The following is an 18,719-nucleotide window of genomic DNA, read 5'->3' as shown; positions in this document are numbered from 1 at the left end:
GAGGCTGGGAGAGCAAGAAGCCCACACAGGGAGGCAGGCACGGGATGTGGTGCCCATATGCTGCCAGCTGCCAGGTCCCAAGGGTGGGCGTGCAGGAGGATCCTGCTCCTCCACCGCACGCACCCAGCTGGGCGTTCGCACCTTCTCTTAAATAACAGGCTGTAATGAGAGCACTAATCCTTCCCAGACAGACACCTCCCTTCTGGCATGACAAACGGCAGCCTCAGGCTAACAGCTGATTACGTTCATACACCCGAAGCTGCAAGAAGAGGAAACCTTTCTTTGCACCTGGTCTCAAAACATGAAGCTGCTCGTCTGGCACGAGGGCAATGCTTTATGCTTGGCTAGTAGGAGGAGGCTGCTGGAGCACCTGTAAGGCAGGCAACATCTCCTTCCCTGCCCCATCACTTAAAGAAAACCTGGCAAGACCCTTAAAGGACACTCCCAGGATCCCACACAACTTTATCAGTGATTTATGAGATAATGCCATAAAGGGTAAAAGAAGCTGATTTAAGGATTGTGGTGTTTCAGTAGCTCAGTCTGGAGTAGCGCTTACCTCTGTTCTGTGGACCAGCATCCACTTCCCATCGTCACCGGGTTTATAAAACTCCAAGAAGGGGTCTGACTTTCCAAACAGATCCTGGGGAAGAACAACAGGACAGGTTACACAGGGATTTGCAAGAGAGAACTCCTCCCCCATCATTTTTTCTGTAAACCAGTCAAAAAGCGTGCGCATAGGCCAGTTTGAAGAATCTCCTTAAACACCCACCTCTGTCTTCCCCAGCACAGCAACACTTTACAAACTCTTGCAGCCAAGAAATAACAATGGTTATTTCTGTACGAGCTGTACACACAATGCTGACTGAGTACCAAAGTGCTCAGGAGAGGTCCCATCGCAGGGAGGGGAGGGCTGGGTGTGCCTTCCAGCCTCCCTCTGCATCCCCAGCGTGAGTGGTCCATGGGGATGCCAATTCCACAAATGTTTGTGCTCTGGACACGCAGATCCTGTCAATGTTCACGCAGCGTCTTGGCATTCCTGCAGTGGGCAGCTCCATGCCCAGGAGCGTGCCCGTGGGACTTTGCTCACGGGAGCCCATCCCTGGCACGCTCTCTGGACACCAGTGCCCTGGAAAACAGCCCCAGCTGGGAGGCAGCTGTGTTTGGGTTAGAAAAACATCCAGAGCTTCAAAGCAAAAATGCAATTATGAAGTGCACAAGTGTTGGGGGTGCAGGAGGGGGAACCCTCCTACACACAGCAGGAAGGCATGAGCAGAGCAAATCTTTAAGGAGTAAGCTGCACGGGTGTTGACAGAGATCATGCAACACCCTCTGAGATACGCAGACTTCAGCCAGCGTGTGTTTGCTTTCCTGCCAGCACCTCCTTAGATATTCCCCTGATAAAGGGCTGCTGGTGTAGGAGAAACACAAGCACACTTCCCCGCTGGGCATCTGCATGGGGGCAACTTCTGTTGGTGGGCAGAGATCCAAGAGCAGCACAAGCGGGCGGCGCAGGCAGCACTCATGAGAGGAGCCCCAGCGCTTGCAAGCAGAACTTTGTTCCCATTCAGAAAAAAAACAACTAGGATGTGGCTAAAAGTGAACCCAACCCAAAATATTCCAAATTATTTCCTATTTACTGAGAACTAGAGCCGTTTCAGCTGGGTTTTCTCCCAGATGGAGGTGGCTGCCTGAATCCTGAAACAGTTGGAGGAACTTCTTCCTATGGGTTTTGGCAGGGACCCTCTGGGCTTCCAGGCGATGGAGCAGGGATGCAGAGGGCTGAGGGTACACCTGGACACAGGGGGGTCCCATCCCAGGAGGCAGCAGCTGGTGTGGCTGCAGGCTCAAGCACGGCCCCAGAGGAAAACCCGTTAGCATTTCTATCCAAATCCTGTTTCCAAAGCCAGCTGGAAATGTAAATCACTGCAAAGCATTTTGGCTTGGAGAAACTGTAACGTGCTGTAGTCAAAACTCACAGCCACCTCTGATGACTGCTTTCATTTTATTTTATATTATTTGCTGCAAGTCAATAGCAAAGAGCAAAAGCTTGAAGGGAGGCGCTCCAATGCTATTTTTCTCCTACCGTTTTTGCAGGAAAGCAGAACAAGCCATTCTTTCTGCAGAGGAATTGGTTACGGTGCAGTTCCGTGCATGCGTAGCCAGAGCCTGGACTCGGTGCTTCAAAGCTTCACTGATGAATTAAAGAACCACTGATACATACCCGTTCTCCTAGACCCTGTCCCTGCCTGTGCTGGCTTAACCTGCAGCCCAAAGCGGTTTCTTTGGCACTGAGCCCACGGGAGGTGGTGGAGGCTTCAGCTCAGATGGCAGCAGGGAGTAGGGGAGGATGCCCGCTGGGGTCCTACCCGCAGCACCAGGAGCAGCAAAACCCAGTCTGCAAGCCCAGGCAGCCTTGCTCCTTTCGAAGCGCGGTGGGAGATGCCTCCAAGCCACAAGATTGTGGACTGCTATTTTAAAATGTCAAAGCCACCAACATCTCACCCACGCAAGCCTGGCAGGAGACAGAAACTGAGCAACTGAAAGAGCTCAGCAGACCAGATCGATCTGCAAGCTGGTCCAAGCACCTACATCATCCAAACTGGGTCTTGCTCACCGCAGCCAAGGAGGGCAGAGATGCAGGTTCCTCAGGATGCAGCTCCCCAAAACACAGCTTCCAGCACCAGTCCTGGCTTGCAGCACTTGCCCTCCCACAGCCATGCTGCAAAATTATTCTTGCCCCTGCAGCTGTGCTGTCATGAATGGCCACAGGACTGGGAATCACCAGGGCTGAGCCTAGGTACAAATGCCTTCTCTTCTGCAAGTTTCTTCCTCTTAAAACTCTACCAAGAAGTAATCTCACACAAAGCACAAAAGCCTCAGGCTGATTCTGCTGCTGGTATTTCCCCACTGTGAAGCTTCGCCGTTTAAAGCGAGGCAGGGAGCATCACCTGGCCAAACCGGAGGGGTGTGACGGGGAGAACTTGCCCTTGGCCTGAGAGAGGTCCTGGGGCCAGGTTGGTCACTGCACACAGGTCTGGTTTGCAGCATGGCTGCTGGTAAGGGATGTTCAGCTGAGATGCAGCAAGATGAAATCCCATGAGACCTCCAGCCCCCGCCACACGCAGGGTGCCATGCTCTCAGCTGCAGTCTGGTCCCTTATCCCCATGTTTTTTCTTGGCTGCTGCTTCTCCATTCTTTCTTATATACTTGTTTAACGCAGCTCTCACGGTGGCATTTCATCCACAACCAGTAAGTTCTCATCCACATCAGCAAGTTCTCTACAGCCAAATAGCAGCTCCTTTCAGTCCAGGACTGTATTTTGAAGGCTTCTGCCATTCTCACACGCTTATCCCCTGCACCACAACACACTGTACCTCCTTCCAAGCTCTCTCAGCAAGGCCACGAGCCTGAGAAGCCAGGGCTGGGGTTTTGCACAGGCAGCATAAGGTACAGTTAGCATGAAGGCAGTGGCTGTTTGGAAGATTTATTTCATGGGTCACCAGGCCACTTTCCCTGCAGCACAGTGCAGGGCAGCGCTGCCTCCAGGGCTTTCTGCTCCCTGTACAACTTCAACAGGGCATGCATGGCCTCATCACACACCGCTGGGCAGGAAAGACCAGTGGGAGCAGGATGGGAAAGGGAAGCTAAGCTCACTGCAGCCTGGGAAGGGTTTTTAAAACTTCACTCATGCTGATAAAGACCTGGGCTTCTGATCTGAGAGACTGATGGAAATTGGGTGCTGCCACTAAGGAGAGAGCTGGCTGAAAAGTTGGGTTTCCACATCATGGGAAATGTCAGGATTTCCTTAAAAATAAATTGAGATTTGTCCAATTTCCTTTTACACGTTGAGATCATTTTCATTTCTGTTCTAAAGTGGCATCAACATCCTTTGCCCATTACTGGGACTTTGAGCACTGCAATGCTGCTGTGTGCTATAGGCATCAGCAAAGAAAGCCCATCCAGCTCTTGGTAATGTCAGGTGGGCACCGAGGTGAAGCAGAGGAAGGAGCTTTTTGCTGACGTCTATTGATAAACTGGAGTGAGACCCAGAAAGGAATTATTAGCAGTCCTTACTCCTGTGCAAACACATCTACATCCCAAACTGCCTTCAGTGTTGCAGGCAGATGATGAACTTTTGTCTTTTGACCATGGGTCTGAAGGGCAGACGTATATTGCCCTATCTGAAGAAGCTGGAGAGGGACCTGGTTGGAAACCAGGTTAGAAAGGCAACCCCTGCCAAAAGAGCAAGTGATGCCACCAATTAAATTGACAATATGAGAAGTGCACATATGCCTGAAGTTTCAGTGCTGCAAGGAGGCTGTGTGAAGACCCAGGTCCTTGGCCCTGCTCTTTGTAATGGCCATGGCCACAAAGAGACCCTGAAGCATGAAGGAATGGCACCAAACCTGCCATGAAATCTCATCCCTGGCTCTGAAAGACAACAGAGGCTTTTTCACGGGAAGAAAACTGTTGCAACAGAGATTTCTTCATTGACATGCATGGGGTTGACTCTCAGCCAAATCTCATAGGAAGCCACCAGCTCAGTGACATTTTTCAGCCCACTTAGGAAATGAATTTACTTGAGGATTCCTCAGCAGGGGCATCTGGCTCCTTGCACTGCAGAGTACTACATAGGGTAAGTAGGAAGGAGAGAAAACAGCCACTCCCAACAGCTTGGAAAAACACTCAGATAAACTGGGCATCCATCTGGTTTGGACAACGGGACTGAACAACCCAAAGTTTCTGCCCCAGCAAATGCCCTTCTGCCTAAATACTTGCTTTACCGTGGTTTGAAAACCAAGGGCCATCCTGCCAACAATGCAAGCTCTGCATTTTTCCCACTACGAAGAGGGAAAAAAAGAAGTCCCATCGATTGCTTAGCAACAGAACTGGTTTAAGAAGAATTGCTCTGGTTGCCTGGTAAATAAGGTCAGATTGCTCTGCTCAGAAAGGCTTACAGTTTCCTGTGTGTCATACCCAAAGCCAACACCTGCGTTATCTACCTCCATGAGGTCAGTGCTTCTTCCTTGGAAAAGATGGGCCCTACTGTTTGATATATAAACAAACATTCACTCAATTTTGAGGAGGGCTAAAGGCAACAGGCCAGGAGCACTTATTGATTTGATGGGTATCAAAACTGTCAGAGCAGTCAGGAGGTATTTCCAAAGAGCAGGCAGTGAAATAATAAGTTCAGCTTAAAACACTCTCTCTAAGACACAGGCCCTGTGTCACACAGAAACTTTCCACTTAAATGTGCATCACAAAGAAGGTGAAATGATGGCAGCAAAGAAACTGAGGCACAGGCTTACCCTGCAGCAAGTGGCACAGCCAGGACCTGACTCCAGACCTCCAGTCCCAGCCTCCTGCTTTCTGCAGTGGGACTACTTTCTGACAGCCCCATACCCATAAGGAGAGGTCTCCTCAGATCCCTCAGCCTATGAAGGACAGAAGTTTAACATTTGCATCCTCTGACACACCACCACTCACCTTTTTATCCAGTTTCCTGCCAGCCATGCTCAGAGTAATCACCCTGTTGTCAGAGAGCTCTTGGGCAGCTATCTGAAAGACAAAGGGAAGCTGCGTTCATTTTCAGCATGAAGTCAGTGAACAGCAAGCCAAAAGCCAGAGAAGAATCCAGCACGTGAGGACGCACATGCTGGAGATACCTGTGCAACTCCTACAAAACCCATTCCTGAGCTTTTGAAGATCTAATGAAGATCACACACACCATGGTGTGCCCATGTCTCTGCCCTCGGGGTAATCCTGGTGGCACCATACCTGTATCCTTGCACCATCACCCACAATAAAGACTCCAGCAAGAGATGGCCCAAGGATGGAGACCCCACCATGGCTCCTGCTAGCTACAGCAGGCACAAGCGCAGCCTGGCTTACTTCAGCTTAAGGCACTTACCTCACACATGCTTCAACAAAATGGCTTTGACTGCCAAAGACCAGTGGGCTGGTTTTGTCTGGAACACGGTCTAATGAGTCTCTTGGTATTTTAAGAAAGGGAATGTTTATAACAAAAAAAAAAAAAAAAAAAGAACACACAAAAACCAAAAAACCCCACACGTTTATTCATTTCTGTTAGCAGCCGTTTTCTGAATCATTTCAGTTTCTTCCCAAGACTCTGTCCTGACTGAACATCTGCTCTCCACCTCCTGCCTCCTGTCCCCCTTCTCCTCCCCATGGACCTGAGCCATGGCTGTGCCCGTGTCCCTCAGCACCCCCAGCCTGAGGAGCTGGGGACCCCCCAGGAGCACAGTGAGGACATTTTCCCCTCCCCGGGGCGCTGCCTGCACTGGATCTCAGGGAGGCTGTCCTTCACTGGCCACGCAGCATAATTACAGCTGGGCCTTTACAAAAACGCAGTGAAATCAAGGGGACAATTTTCTTCAGAATGAGCAATCAGAGGGTTATTCACACTAATGGGAGGTGGGGAACGTGCAGAGCTGAGGAGGCAGTCACGGCCCTGGAATCACAGCCTGCCCAGCAGAGACCACTCTGCTCAGTCCCTGGAGGATCTGCTCACCACCAGCGCTCCCCCTGCCCCACACGGACACACAGCTCTGCAGGCACAGCCTCAAGTTCCCAGCTGAGGAGGGGAAGGTGACTCCACGTGGATCAGGGCAGGGATGTGCTGCTCCCACACCAGCCAGCCTCAGCCCTGTGAGATGCTGTGAGCACAAGAAGCTCGGGGCAGGCTCCACAAGGCGCTCTCTTTCCCACACACCCAATAAGTTTGTATTTCCTTAAGGGCGTTGTATTCAGAAGGCTGACTGTTGGGTTGGATTTCTTTAAGAACATTGTTTGCAGAAAGGCAGATTGTTCTCCATTCACTTTAACAGAGCCAGAGCATCGGTCTTCTCTTCCACCCAGTCCTTGGAGGGTGCGCATTTTTAAGGGATCAGAGCTGTAGGGAAGCAGATGGAGGTTGCCCTTTGCAGATGACACTCCCATCAAAAGCAGACCCAGTGTGGAGTCCCTGCTTTTTGGGGATCATCAGAGGCTAAGGAAAAGCCAGGCTGTGCAGAACAAATGGGTACGCTGTGGCATCTCCCCTCAGATAATAACAACGTTTCCACTACTTTGTCTGGTGGACAGACCTTGATAACAATTCCTATAAGCACAGTGACATGCTTTGGGATTTTTCCCAACTATTTCAACCTCAGGACCCTCACTCAATCCCAGTAATCAAGCCAAGGTACTATTGTTGCATTCACCCCTCAATGACATTTGTGTGCAGCATTTAAAAAAATGGAAATTTGAAAAAAGCTCTCCAGCATGGTGCCAGGCTACGAGGACAAGGTCCTTCCAGCACATACCAGCCACCACAGCCTGTTTGCATCACCTGGTTTTAGCAGAGGCAAAAATAAATAAATAATTAAAAATAATCAAAGATTTATACCAATGGTGCAAAACGAAGCAGACATCTCAGACCCCTTCATTGTAATGATGCATTAGTGGACAGATCAGAAGGTTCCTTCTTTAAAGTGGGCAACTTTGAACGTGATTGGGAACTTTCCATCTGCTCCAGTCTCTCCCATTCAAGCACAGGGTGGCAAGAGCCCACTCCTGAGGAAGGCACACTGGCATTGGGTACCATAAGAGCTTTGCTGTGGCTTTCCCTCTTGCATTTAAAGATTAACTGCAGCAATTAAGAGAGAAAAGCTAATAGCATCTTCCCAGTCTCTAGAGCAAACAGCAGTGGAGATGCCCTTGCAGCAGCCAGTTCCTGGTCTTTCAAACTGCTTTTAAATCCTTTCAGTGCTTTTAAACCCTGACTGTGCTTTAACTCTTGGCTGGCCTTTTCTTCCACGCCTTTGCTGCTCTGCTGCAAGTCTAACAAAAACTGTGATGAAGAAGCAAACGAAAATGATGGGAGACGTGGCATAAGGGAAATGAGCCTAAATTTAGCCTTTTCTTCAAACAAATAAATAAATAAATCACTAAATAGATCTGCAGTGGGAATGCCACTGCCCGAAGGGGTCTGCAGCAGGAGCAGAGGCTGTTGCTATGAGACTTGTTGCTAACGGCATAACTCCTATCATCTGCCTACAAACAAAACCATTGATTGTCAGCAAAGAATTCAGCCCTTTTACCTCCATCTGCTATGGGGAGGTCTGAACAGGCATTATGTACAAGATAATAAACAATATCTATTTACTTTGTACTTCTCCAGATTTATTTATTTTTATTTTAGTGCACAGAGACCAAAATACAGATCGAAGTCTCACAGAGCTGGACACCAGACAGAGACTGGATGAGATGGTCCCTGGCCCAAATACCTTGTCCTCCAAACAGACCAGAGGTGGGCAGGAAAGTGGGAGACGAAGGAAAAAAAGTTAGGGACACAAACTGCAGCATCCTGGGCCCCTCAGAGTCTTGCATCATCCCTGGTTTATAACGTGTATTTAAACACTCTGTAGGTAAGGTAAATGAGTTACTGTACCGTTATCATCCCTTTCCCAGCTGGCTTGCCATTCCCCAGAAGGAGAGTTCTTGTTATTTTCTTGCTGGAGACAATCTAGAGAAGACAAAGAAAACAAAGTCATGATTGTACGAGTGATCAAAAGCAGACTCATAAGCAACTGATCATTGCTCATGTTGGTTAATTCACATTAAGCATTCACAGCAATAAAAAAAAAAGATGTCACGTTCAGAGATGACCATGATGTTGTCAGTGCTGCCACCATCACTGGAGGCACCTGGGTGAAGCTCAGCTCTTCCCAGGTCAAAAGAGCCCCATGGCACAGACTGGGATGCAGCAACCCTAAAACACCACCGAGTCTATAGGGCATTAAGTGGCTTACAAACAGTGTGGAGCAGCAGCAGCACAAGAGGCTGGAGCAACCCCTGCAATGCCAAACCCCCTGTTTAACCCACGGACCAGGTGCTTGCACGGTGCGAATCAGTGAGATCTCACCAAGCCAGAGCTGCTGTGATTTGTCCCAAGCACAATCACAACTCAACCTTTCAAACACTGCATTAAACACTCCCTTCAACCACAAACGGAATCTTTTTTCAGCTAACATGATCCCTGCCAGCAACTTGCTTCCAGGGCATGTTTCCATGGAGAAACCATGATACAAGCCAGATGCTCTCCCCGAGCATCCTCCTAAACTTACGGGCTGCACAGCAAGGCACAGGGGGTGGTGTCCACCCCCCCCCCCACAGGCATTTCCCCCTTCAGCTCTGCCTTGTAAGAAGCTTCTGGGAGCTGAATTAAACCCCTTGTGATTTTCCCAGCTCAATGACTTTTAGGTGCCTTCAGATTTGGGGACCCTGTAAGTCTTTCACACGGGATGCAGACCCCCCATACAACAAACTGCAACCTGCTGGAACCAGCCATGCTCTTCTCCCACACCTACCAGGGCCCCCTTCAAAATCTATGGGTTACAATTTAAAAAGTGCAGCCCCTCCTTGGTCCTATACCACAGTCAGCAATAAATAAATAAATATGAATGAATGCAATGGCTTAGCTTCTTGCTACCGCCATCCAGGTGACTCAGCCACACTTGGATTCTTCCTATAGCTCTCCAGAAATGCTTTTTTTTCCCCTCCCTTTTTTGCAGTTTTGAGGCAAAACCCCTTCCCATCATGGCTGGCAGCACTGGAGCTCCTCAAGTTATGCTGGAATCATCAATCCAGCCATACCCTGGTGCTTTTGCTCCAAAAACGTATACAAATCACCATATAACATAGCTAGATGCTCATGCCTTGCTGTGGCATAAGATTTCTTTGCAACCCTGGCAAGAAGCAAGCATGGACACCAAGCAGCCTGCAATTTGATCCCTCCTAAGGTTTCACTCAGCCACAGAGGTCATTACAGGCCCCCAAGCAATCCAAACATCCTTTTAAATCTCGCCACAGACCTAATTAGCTGCAGTAAAACAATCCAGCTGATCTGACAGGGCTCTGATGCAAACTCAAAACTGGAAAGTCAGGTGCTCATTGTGCAGTTCATCAGAGGCAGGTTACTGCTGCCCGAGACCGCCCTCCTTCCCTTCTAACAGCTCCTCATGCCTCAAAAACAGGTGGGCTTAGGAAAACATCTCACCAGATAAAAAACAGACTTCAGAAACCCCACAGCAGCGTGGCTGAGCCCACAAGTCCAAGTCCTCCCTGTTCCACCCCTCTCCTCCCCAGGCCCTTGTGGTTCCCCACACCCCCCTCTGCCCTGGGCTCTGCCATGCAGGGATGCTGCACTGGTCACAGGGAGAAGAAAACGTTTCAGACAGAGGCTTTCAGGGAAAATGGGAATGTGAGAAGATCCCTCTGTTCCAAGCTGGTGTCCCATTGTGGACTACAGGTCACTAAGAAGTTCATGTATCACTTATGAGAACTGCCACAAAAATTCATCAAAATCTGGGCACGTGCATGAGGCAAGTTCTCTTCCACAGAGCACAAATACTTCCGTGAGGTCACAGAAGTTTAGAGTTCTCTTCTTGGTCAAAAGGACACAAAATGATTTCAAGAGAGCTGGGCAGCACGCAACTAGAGCCAGAACCTCACGCTGCCAGTGGGGCCATGCAGATCTGCCTTTGTTGCCCCAGCGGAGGGGTGCACCGAGCTCATCACCTTTTAAAGCACCAGATGCAGTTAGGCTCCTCTAGGAGACCTCACATGCAGGAAGAGAGGGGGCTGACTCCTCCACCCTCTTCCCCAGTGCGTATGGATGATGCTTCTCTCCTTCTGTGGATTTCTGCAGAGGTAGGATTAGTAACGGTGAGGTTCCAGCTCTGTTTCCTTATGTCCTTAAGTTCTCCTTTTGCAGTGTTCATCAAGACTGTGGCCCTCGCAATGAGCGCTGCTGAACTGTCCCACACCAGGGGTGGCTGCATTCTAACAACAGGAAAATGAATGCTGCATGGTTTGGCCTTTATCACTGAGCACCAGCCCGAGCTGTTTCTTAATTTCTGCAGGATCAGAATTAGGTCATCACAGAGCTCTTCCAAAAACACCGATGTTAAACCTCAGACCGTAAATGTCAGTGATCTTCTGACAAGTTCTTTAGCTGGCAATAACAAAGTTATTCAGCTCCCTTTGGCATATCTGGTGCCAGATTAGTCTATGTAATAAAGCAACCACGTTCATAAGCTTTCCTGGACACCTTGGGCTGGCTGTCCGTGCCAACGCACCTACTGCAGTGCCTGCTTCCCCCAGCACCGAGCATACAAGAGGCAGCTTCTCCCAGCCCCTACATTCATGCCAGGTACCACAGCAGCCCCAGGCAGCTGGAGGCTAGAAAAGAACGGAAAAATCTCCCTCATTTCTCACCTCTGAGTCAGAGCACGCTCAGAAAACAAAGAAGTTTGGAGAATTTAGCTGGCAATTCTGAGTCTGGGCTCATGAATGCAAAGACCTTCCGAAGACTTATAAACAGCATGTGTCCTGAAAGCTCTTCCACAAGAACACAAAGACAACATTGCTGCACCAACATGCTACAGAGGAGATATGATTTCCTTCACAACGCCAAGGTTGTGTTTTCTGAATGCTTTCTTCTCAAACAGAAAAAAAGCAGTAATTTTTATTACAAAAGCTTTGCAAAAAAAATAATAAAAAAATAGATATGAAGGTAGACTGCAATGTATCCTAACTTTAAACATCTGGAAGTTTAAAGTCTAAATCCAAGCTGGTGATCAGGGCTGTTACTATTAACCCTTGGTAAGAAACAGTTATCTCCAACACCTTCCAGTGCAGGTGACCAAGGTAACTGGGTGCAAACACCCTCACACACCTTTCCCAGGGATCTGATTTCTCTCTGCGGTCAACAGCAGAAGCCCATACTATGACCAGCTGAGACTTGAGCAAGTAACCAATGGCCCTGAAATGGAACACTTTGAACTAAAATGTGCAACAAGCAATCACATTTTTATATTTTTATTTTTTTATTTGCCAGGAAGGACCCAACAAACTTCATAGTAGAGAAGAGAAGCATCTCTGTCTCCCCAGCTTGCCTGCAGCTGTTGTGATTTGGGGTCCCTTTGCTGGAGGACAGCGAGCAGCAGGGAAAGGACATCAGAGACTCACCATGCCCAGCGTGCAGGAAAATTCACCCAGGAAGTCATGCTCGTACAGCTGCATGCTTGACTTGTCCTGGTCAAACAGGGCAAATTTGAGCTTCTGCACTTCTTCAAAGTGGTAGTCAACTATGAATTTCTTGGAGAAAGCTGGGTTGAGGTTATTCACCGCTGTCTCTGTCCTGTCGAGCTGCAAAGAAAAAAGGGGGCATTTAGACATCTGTACCTCACATCTTTGTCCCTGCAATGTCTCTTCTGACTTCAGCTAGAGTCCTGACACGCAGAAACCCTGTAGTGGCCATCAGAGCATGAGAGCACCAGGCATGCAGCAGACACATCCCTAAATGCAAGCCTTAATATTCTGTATGCAAGGTGGAATGCATCTAAACAAGGAACACCTCATGCAAGTAAGACTTCAATAGAGCCTGTCACCCAATATAGATCTGGAAGTCCTTCAGATGGAGAGAGCATCTCTGTGTTTATAACCTTCTTCATACAAACAGGGTAGGGACACAGGGAATACATTGAGACCAGCACAGGAGAAACATGAGGTGGATCTCCCAAGTCTGGGGCAGGTCTTCCAGCAGTCTAGATATCGGCTGGCTGGAGAAACAACTTATCCCAGTTCTGCCTGTTCCCTAAAAACAACCCGCTGAGCACAGCCAGCTTTCTTCCCCCAGCCTCATTTTGGTGATGAGATGGCCTCAACATACGCAGACCTGAGGCTCCAGACTGCAAAAATGGTGTGAAAAATCCTCACCCTTCTGTTGCTGCTGCTATAAAACCCGCAGTTTGGATACCCCGGTGTGAAGGGAAGAGAGTTTGTCTGCTCAGACATGTTTAGAGGGCTGGGAGGATAACCTGCACCTTCTTGGGTATTTTTTTCCCACTGCCATAAGAAACACTTGGCACTGCTCTTCAAGACAACCTTCCAGAGGGAAATGACCAGGATGCACCCTGCAGAGGAAGAAGTGGGAGGAAGGCTGATGGGTGCAATGCCCTCCTCTGATGCCCCCCAAATCCTCCTGAACCAGCACAAAGGTGGCCACGACCAGCCCATTGGCTTCCTACATCCTGTGAGCAGCCAAGGGCCAGACGGCCCTCACCCCACAGGGCATGAGCCCAGCCAGCAGAGCATGACCTGGAGCATCTCAGATCTGCTGATGCTTAACTCAAAGCATCACTGACCTGCAGAGACCTGCAGAGAAGCTCCAGCTGCCTGCTGGACCAGCACAGTGCTGATTCCCAGGCAGGTAAAGAAACAGAAAGAAACAATATCCCCAAGTGCCTGGGAAGAGAGGAGGGCACAAAAGATGAAGCAATGGAGCTGCATATGGAAGCTCACAGATGTTTCCAAGGATAACCTTCCAGCAAGAGAGCTTTGTAAGGAGAGACGGCTGCAGATAGCTTTTAGAAGATGAGAGGTGGCAGGGATTTCAGAGAGTATCCTGCAGGACCAAGCTGGGACAGGGCAGGCCCTGACAGAGCTGGCTGCCTTGGCCTTTCTTCCATTTCACACCGCTATTCCAGGATAAGGTTACTGGGGCTGTTGAACAGAAAGAAAGGCACACACTCTCCAGCGTGATTTTATCAAAAACACACCACTTTGAAGCACTTTGGGAGACTCTGAGCTGGCATTAGCTGTTGCTGCACCTCCTGTAGATGAGCAGTGCCCCTGCTCAGCTGTGAGATAGGATCTCAGGTGGGATGCAAAGTGGGACCGAGGGGTACTTCTCATCTTGGATCCATTCCTCTGCCCCCAGCCCTCACACGTGCATGGCCAGGAGGCTTCAGGTGCCGCCTCCCTGATCCCTCACGCAGCAGGTGTAGAGGAGACACCTTAGGAAGCAGCATCCTATGGATGGTGTGGGGTGGGTAGAGCTGGTTGCCCTCCCACGGGGTCACTGCTGAAGGTCTCCTGGAGCCAGAAGGTCCCGTCCCATCTATACACAGCTCCCTGTGAAAGAAGTGCTGTGCTTAGAAGGAATTCACATCTGTGGCATGAGTTGTGGGAGCTGATAGAGCAGAGAGCAAACTAAACCTCACATTTATCTCCTCATGCTGGGTCTGTCCTTCCACACAACACTTTGAATATTTTGCCAGAACATGGAAATCTGCCCTTCTCCTTCCCCCAAGCCACTTAAAGCACCCACCAGGACAAGGAGAGATGCTCCTTCCTCTCCTCCAGCTCAGCTCTACCACAGCTCACTGGGCTGTTCCCTCGGTGCTGCTCGCTCCAAGGAAAACCATCACATCCACCTGCAGCATCCTGCAGCCCTGGCCAGCACCACTTCTCATCCTGCAGTCCACACACCCAACGGAGAAGGCTGAGCTGCCTGACGCAACCCAGGTCCCAGGGCAACACCTCCACAGAAAGCAGCTCCTGCACTGGCACCCGTGGCCTGCAGGATGGATGGACGTCTGCCAGAGCAGCAGAGCCAGAAATAAGTACTCCACGACAGAAAAAGCATAAAATGAAAACACATACCTCTGAGTCCCAATGGAACTCATTCAGCATAGAGGAGAGATTTTGGAGGGACTGAGTGGAAATGTGGTAAGTTTGCTATATATACCAACTATCGCAGTATTTTTAAAGTTGGTCACTTAGTCTGTCTTAATTGCCAGGAAAAGACTCAAGTAAATGCTGTATTCTCAAAATAGCCACCTGCCTCACCCTCCGGGGAGATGGAAATCAAATAAATCAACATAAGCGGGTTGTACACCAGTCAGAGCAATGCAATTCACACAGATCCTTCCCTCTCTGCCACCGCCTGTGCTGCGGGACCCAAACATCTGCTCAGAGAGACGCTTCTGGTGGACCAGGAGCAGTTGCCATCCACGAGTGCTGAGCTTGTCCAAACAAGCACAACACATACAAATTCCCTTTTGAGGCTAGCATATGAGATTAAGTCCATCAGAGATGGACTTTAGCTCCTTTCATGTTCCCTAAGCTACTGGGAAGCCAGGGACCAAGTCAAATGAGGATGAAAAGTGAGCTCACGAGGCAGCTGATTCCCCTTTGGGATAATGGATAGCTGAGAAGGGGACAGCAGACTGCCTGTGCTTCTTCCCACCCTGCCATTATCCAAAACGCATCCATGGCAAGGCTGGAGGCAAGTGGCGTGCTGTTTTGGGGTGCTGTAGAGTTGTGGAGCACCCAAAGATACAAAGAGCCCAGGTCTCTGCAAGAAAAGCTGTGCCTTACACTGAAACAAAAATAGCCTTTTTCTGAGTGCAAATGGAGAAGAAAAGAATATAGAAAGAGCAGGAACTTCAAGAGCACCTCCACAGTGCAATCAGACACTTACTACTGCTCAAATACTCTTACACGCTGCCACACCAGCAGGGATACAGCAGCCCGACGAAGACTGCTGGGCTGGGTGGAAGGGGACATCCAGGCTGGGAGACTGGAGAATAACAGACTGGTCTGGGTTGGAAGGAACACTTAAAGATCCCCAAGTCCAACTCCCTGCCATGGCCAGGGACATCTTTCACTACATCAGGTTGCTCAAAACCCCATCCAACTCAGCTTTGAGCACTTCCAGTGCTGAGGCATCCGTTTCTCTGGGCAACCTCATCAAGGGTCTGAGGACACGTGCATTACAGCAATGCCAGGTGCCCACTCCCTGGTCCAAGCTGCTAAGGAAGAACTACAGAAACATGGCTGATCACGAGCCGTGTTCAAGGCTGGGCTGTGGCACCACCTCTGAGGCTGTGCCGCAACAGTCCTGTGTCACGCAGGCAGCAGAGAGGGAAGAGCAGCCTTCCGCAATAAAACCAGCTCCTGGGCACCAGGTGAAGCTTTGAAGGAGGTAACTTGAGGTCCCATCTCCAGCTTTACCAGGAACGGGTGGGCCAGGGAAGGGGAAGAGGAACACAGTGAGCATGTTGAGAGTTCACCCTTGCAGAGTGAGGACGCTTCTGTCAACACCCAACTGACCAAGTGTTTAACTGCCTCCTTACTGTGTGAAGCACAAAAAAGTCACAAGCTTCAGCAGCTTTCTTGCACATATTTCAGTCCTCAGTTTGGTACAGCTCTTTCCCTTCCACCCTGCTGGCAACCATCGTGCACAAGGGCTTTTCACACAACATCCACCAGGAGGCAACCAGGCCGCGGGCTCCCGCCTCCTCCTTCTCGCCTGGACACTCACACGTTTGTGTGCCCTGCAAAGAGCAGAAGTGGCTTTGCAACCCAGGAGCAGAAAAGCACAAGGGTTTTTAAGAGCCTTCGGTTAGCAACCGGGCTAACTGAAGATTTCTGTTCAGCCAAGAGTCTCAGCTCTACAAAACAAGCACACATCTGGGAAAGCTTCTCTAATTGCAACCCTTGCGTTAAATGAACGCAGCTGAAGAGCCCTCCAGTTTCCAAGGAGAGGTTTGCTGGAGACTTTCGGGCATCCCCAGCACTTGGGAGATGCTCTCCTGAGGGGCAGGAAACACGGGATGGAACATTTGGGAGCAGAGACTCCATGCCATACTGCTGTCCTCCCCTCCAAAGATACCCTAGGAGCCCCAGGCTGGCAGCTGACAGCCTCCATACCCCTCTGAGATTCAGCAACAGAGGAGATGAGGGGTGCCCAGTGCCACCACACCGAGGCTCGGGAAGGAGGGATGATTCAGGCTGGCACAAAAGCAAGGGCACAGCTGAGTCACGGGCCAGGTCTTTCCTGGCTCCTGCCAGCCGACAGCACCAGGCAGAAGGCTGACACATTACCCATCGTTATGTCACTTCTGGGCCTGTGCTTTTTGTTCCTCCCTCCCTCCACCACCCCCTCTCCAAGGCTGATTCATTAATATATTTTTTTTAATTCTTCTTAAGCTCAGCGAGACAAAATAATTGTATTTGGGAACAAAAATGACAGCCAGAAGAACAGAACCCCTGCTGTCGGCATTTGCAGGCACTGCAGCCCCACTGCCCAGGTACGGGTGCTGGCATGACGATGGCTGGGAGGATCCTGGAGGCCCTTGTTCTAAACAAGGCCACAACACGTCACTCATGTCACTCTCCCCAGTGCAGAGGAGGCACCTGCAGTGTCAGTGCTTGCCAGCACATGCTATGGGATGAGGGCATGCTGCTGAGCACGTTGTGGCCTGTCCCTGTCCATCCCCTGTACTTCAGCTTTGCTATTCGAGACAACACTTTAGACAGCAGGCTCGGTGCCATGACCACTGCCATGAGGAGCCTGTTCCAGTGCCCAACCACCCTCCTAGTGAAAAACCTTTTCCTGAAATTGGATCCGAACCTCCCCTGTCACAGCTCCATGCCATTCCCTCAGGTCCTGTTGCTGTGCACTGCTACCACACCACGGGGGCACAGGAGGCTGTGGGGGCACAAGGGTTTGGGTGCTGGCCATTCCCACAGCGTGCTGGAGGCTCGGGGCCAGACACATCCCCTGCACATGGACACCAGGAGCAGCCGTTCCCACTGGAGAGCTCCACAGCTTGGGCCACATGCTGACCTGCACTGAAACAGCAGCAGAGCATTGAGCAATCTGCCATTCAAGGCTGGCTTCCAGCACCTATCTTGTCAATTATGAAGAAGCTAAAAATAGCAGAGGAAGGGGAAAAAAAGAGCAAAACCACACATTTGTATTGCAAAAGAAGCCTTGGAATCAAAACTGCTGGACTGAGACATTGCTGACAGCAAAAGAGGAATTCCTGAAAAGCACAACTAGGTCAAAGAGATGACACCTATCAAGATGGGAAAGCTCATTAGTCTCATCCAACCTGATGAGCAAAATTAATTACAGACCATGGCAAAGGCAAGGTCTGCCCCCACACCCTCCCTGCTGACATCAAGATCAGCTGTAGGACACCTTAGCCAATGCACCTCGATTCATCAGCTCCTTGGCACTAGTTCATTAGTTCAGATATCAGAAAAATGAGACCACCTGGGAATTGGGACATTTTTGTTGCAGTTTGGTGATTTAATACCCCTTGGCTGCTCATTCTGTGCTGTGCTGACCAGGTCTGTATCCAACACCACTACTTGCACCCATCCATCACATCTCAATGTGCTGCTTATCTGCTTCCTCACGGACACACCGAAAAAAAAGCTTTATACCATCTAACTGCAATCACACTTACAAAATAAAACCCACATATGTTTTTTAGCGTGTTAGTGTTAGGTCAGAGGTTGGACTCGATGATCTTGAGGTCTCTTCCAACCTAGATAATTCTGTGATTCTGTGATTTTTATTTTTATTTTTTCTGCAGGCATTTTGGCCCAGAACCTATCCCTCTGTAGCCAAAAGGGAGACCTCCCTGAGTGAAACCTCTTGCCACTGCAGTAACGCTGCTGGCAGCAACCTTGGTCACTACCAGCCAATTTTAAAGCCAGTTTGAGCATCTCTGGATGAACCACAGTGCATCAACGTGCACAAGTGCAGTCCCCAAAGTGGCTTGCAGTGGGGTGTGTACTCCAGTGCTACTTCCAGCAGGAGGGGGATATCACATCCTCTGCTGGTGGATTGCTAGGAAGCAAACTTTGGGGATCAGGCCATTTCATTTATGCTATAAAATAATTCAGACAGCCAGAGGGTAAATTCCCTCTCACTCCATTAACCCCATTAGCAGCAGCCTCATCCTGCAGAAGTGGAGGGCTGGAAACATCAGAAGAATGTCTGTAAAGTTTTCCCATTCACTCCAGATTTGCCATCTGGATGCTGTCTGCATCAGAACTGATCCATACCTCCT

General features: G+C 49.8%; 1 protein-coding gene across 3 annotated transcripts in view; it reads right to left on the bottom strand.

Annotated features, from left to right (window-relative positions):
• CPNE2 (copine 2) overlaps positions 1-18,719 on the bottom strand; it is a 55,794-nt gene that overhangs the window by 20,032 nt on the left and 17,043 nt on the right. For all 3 annotated transcript variants that reach the window (XM_084533917.1, XM_084533918.1, XM_084533919.1), the window contains exons 3-6: positions 12,034-12,213; positions 8,453-8,527; positions 5,488-5,559; positions 557-640 (exon numbers count right to left, since the gene is read on the bottom strand). In XM_084533917.1, the coding sequence (XP_084390043.1) occupies positions 557-640; positions 5,488-5,559; positions 8,453-8,527; positions 12,034-12,213 (411 nt within the window). The remainder of the gene's footprint in view (positions 1-556; positions 641-5,487; positions 5,560-8,452; positions 8,528-12,033; positions 12,214-18,719) is intronic.

The sequence above is a fragment of the Aythya ferina genome, assembly GCF_964211825.1.
Source record: "Aythya ferina genome assembly, chromosome: 12".
NCBI lineage: Eukaryota > Metazoa > Chordata > Aves > Anseriformes > Anatidae > Aythya > Aythya ferina.
Note: the sequence above shows the minus strand (reverse complement) of the source record. Positions and strands in the feature narration are given on the sequence as shown.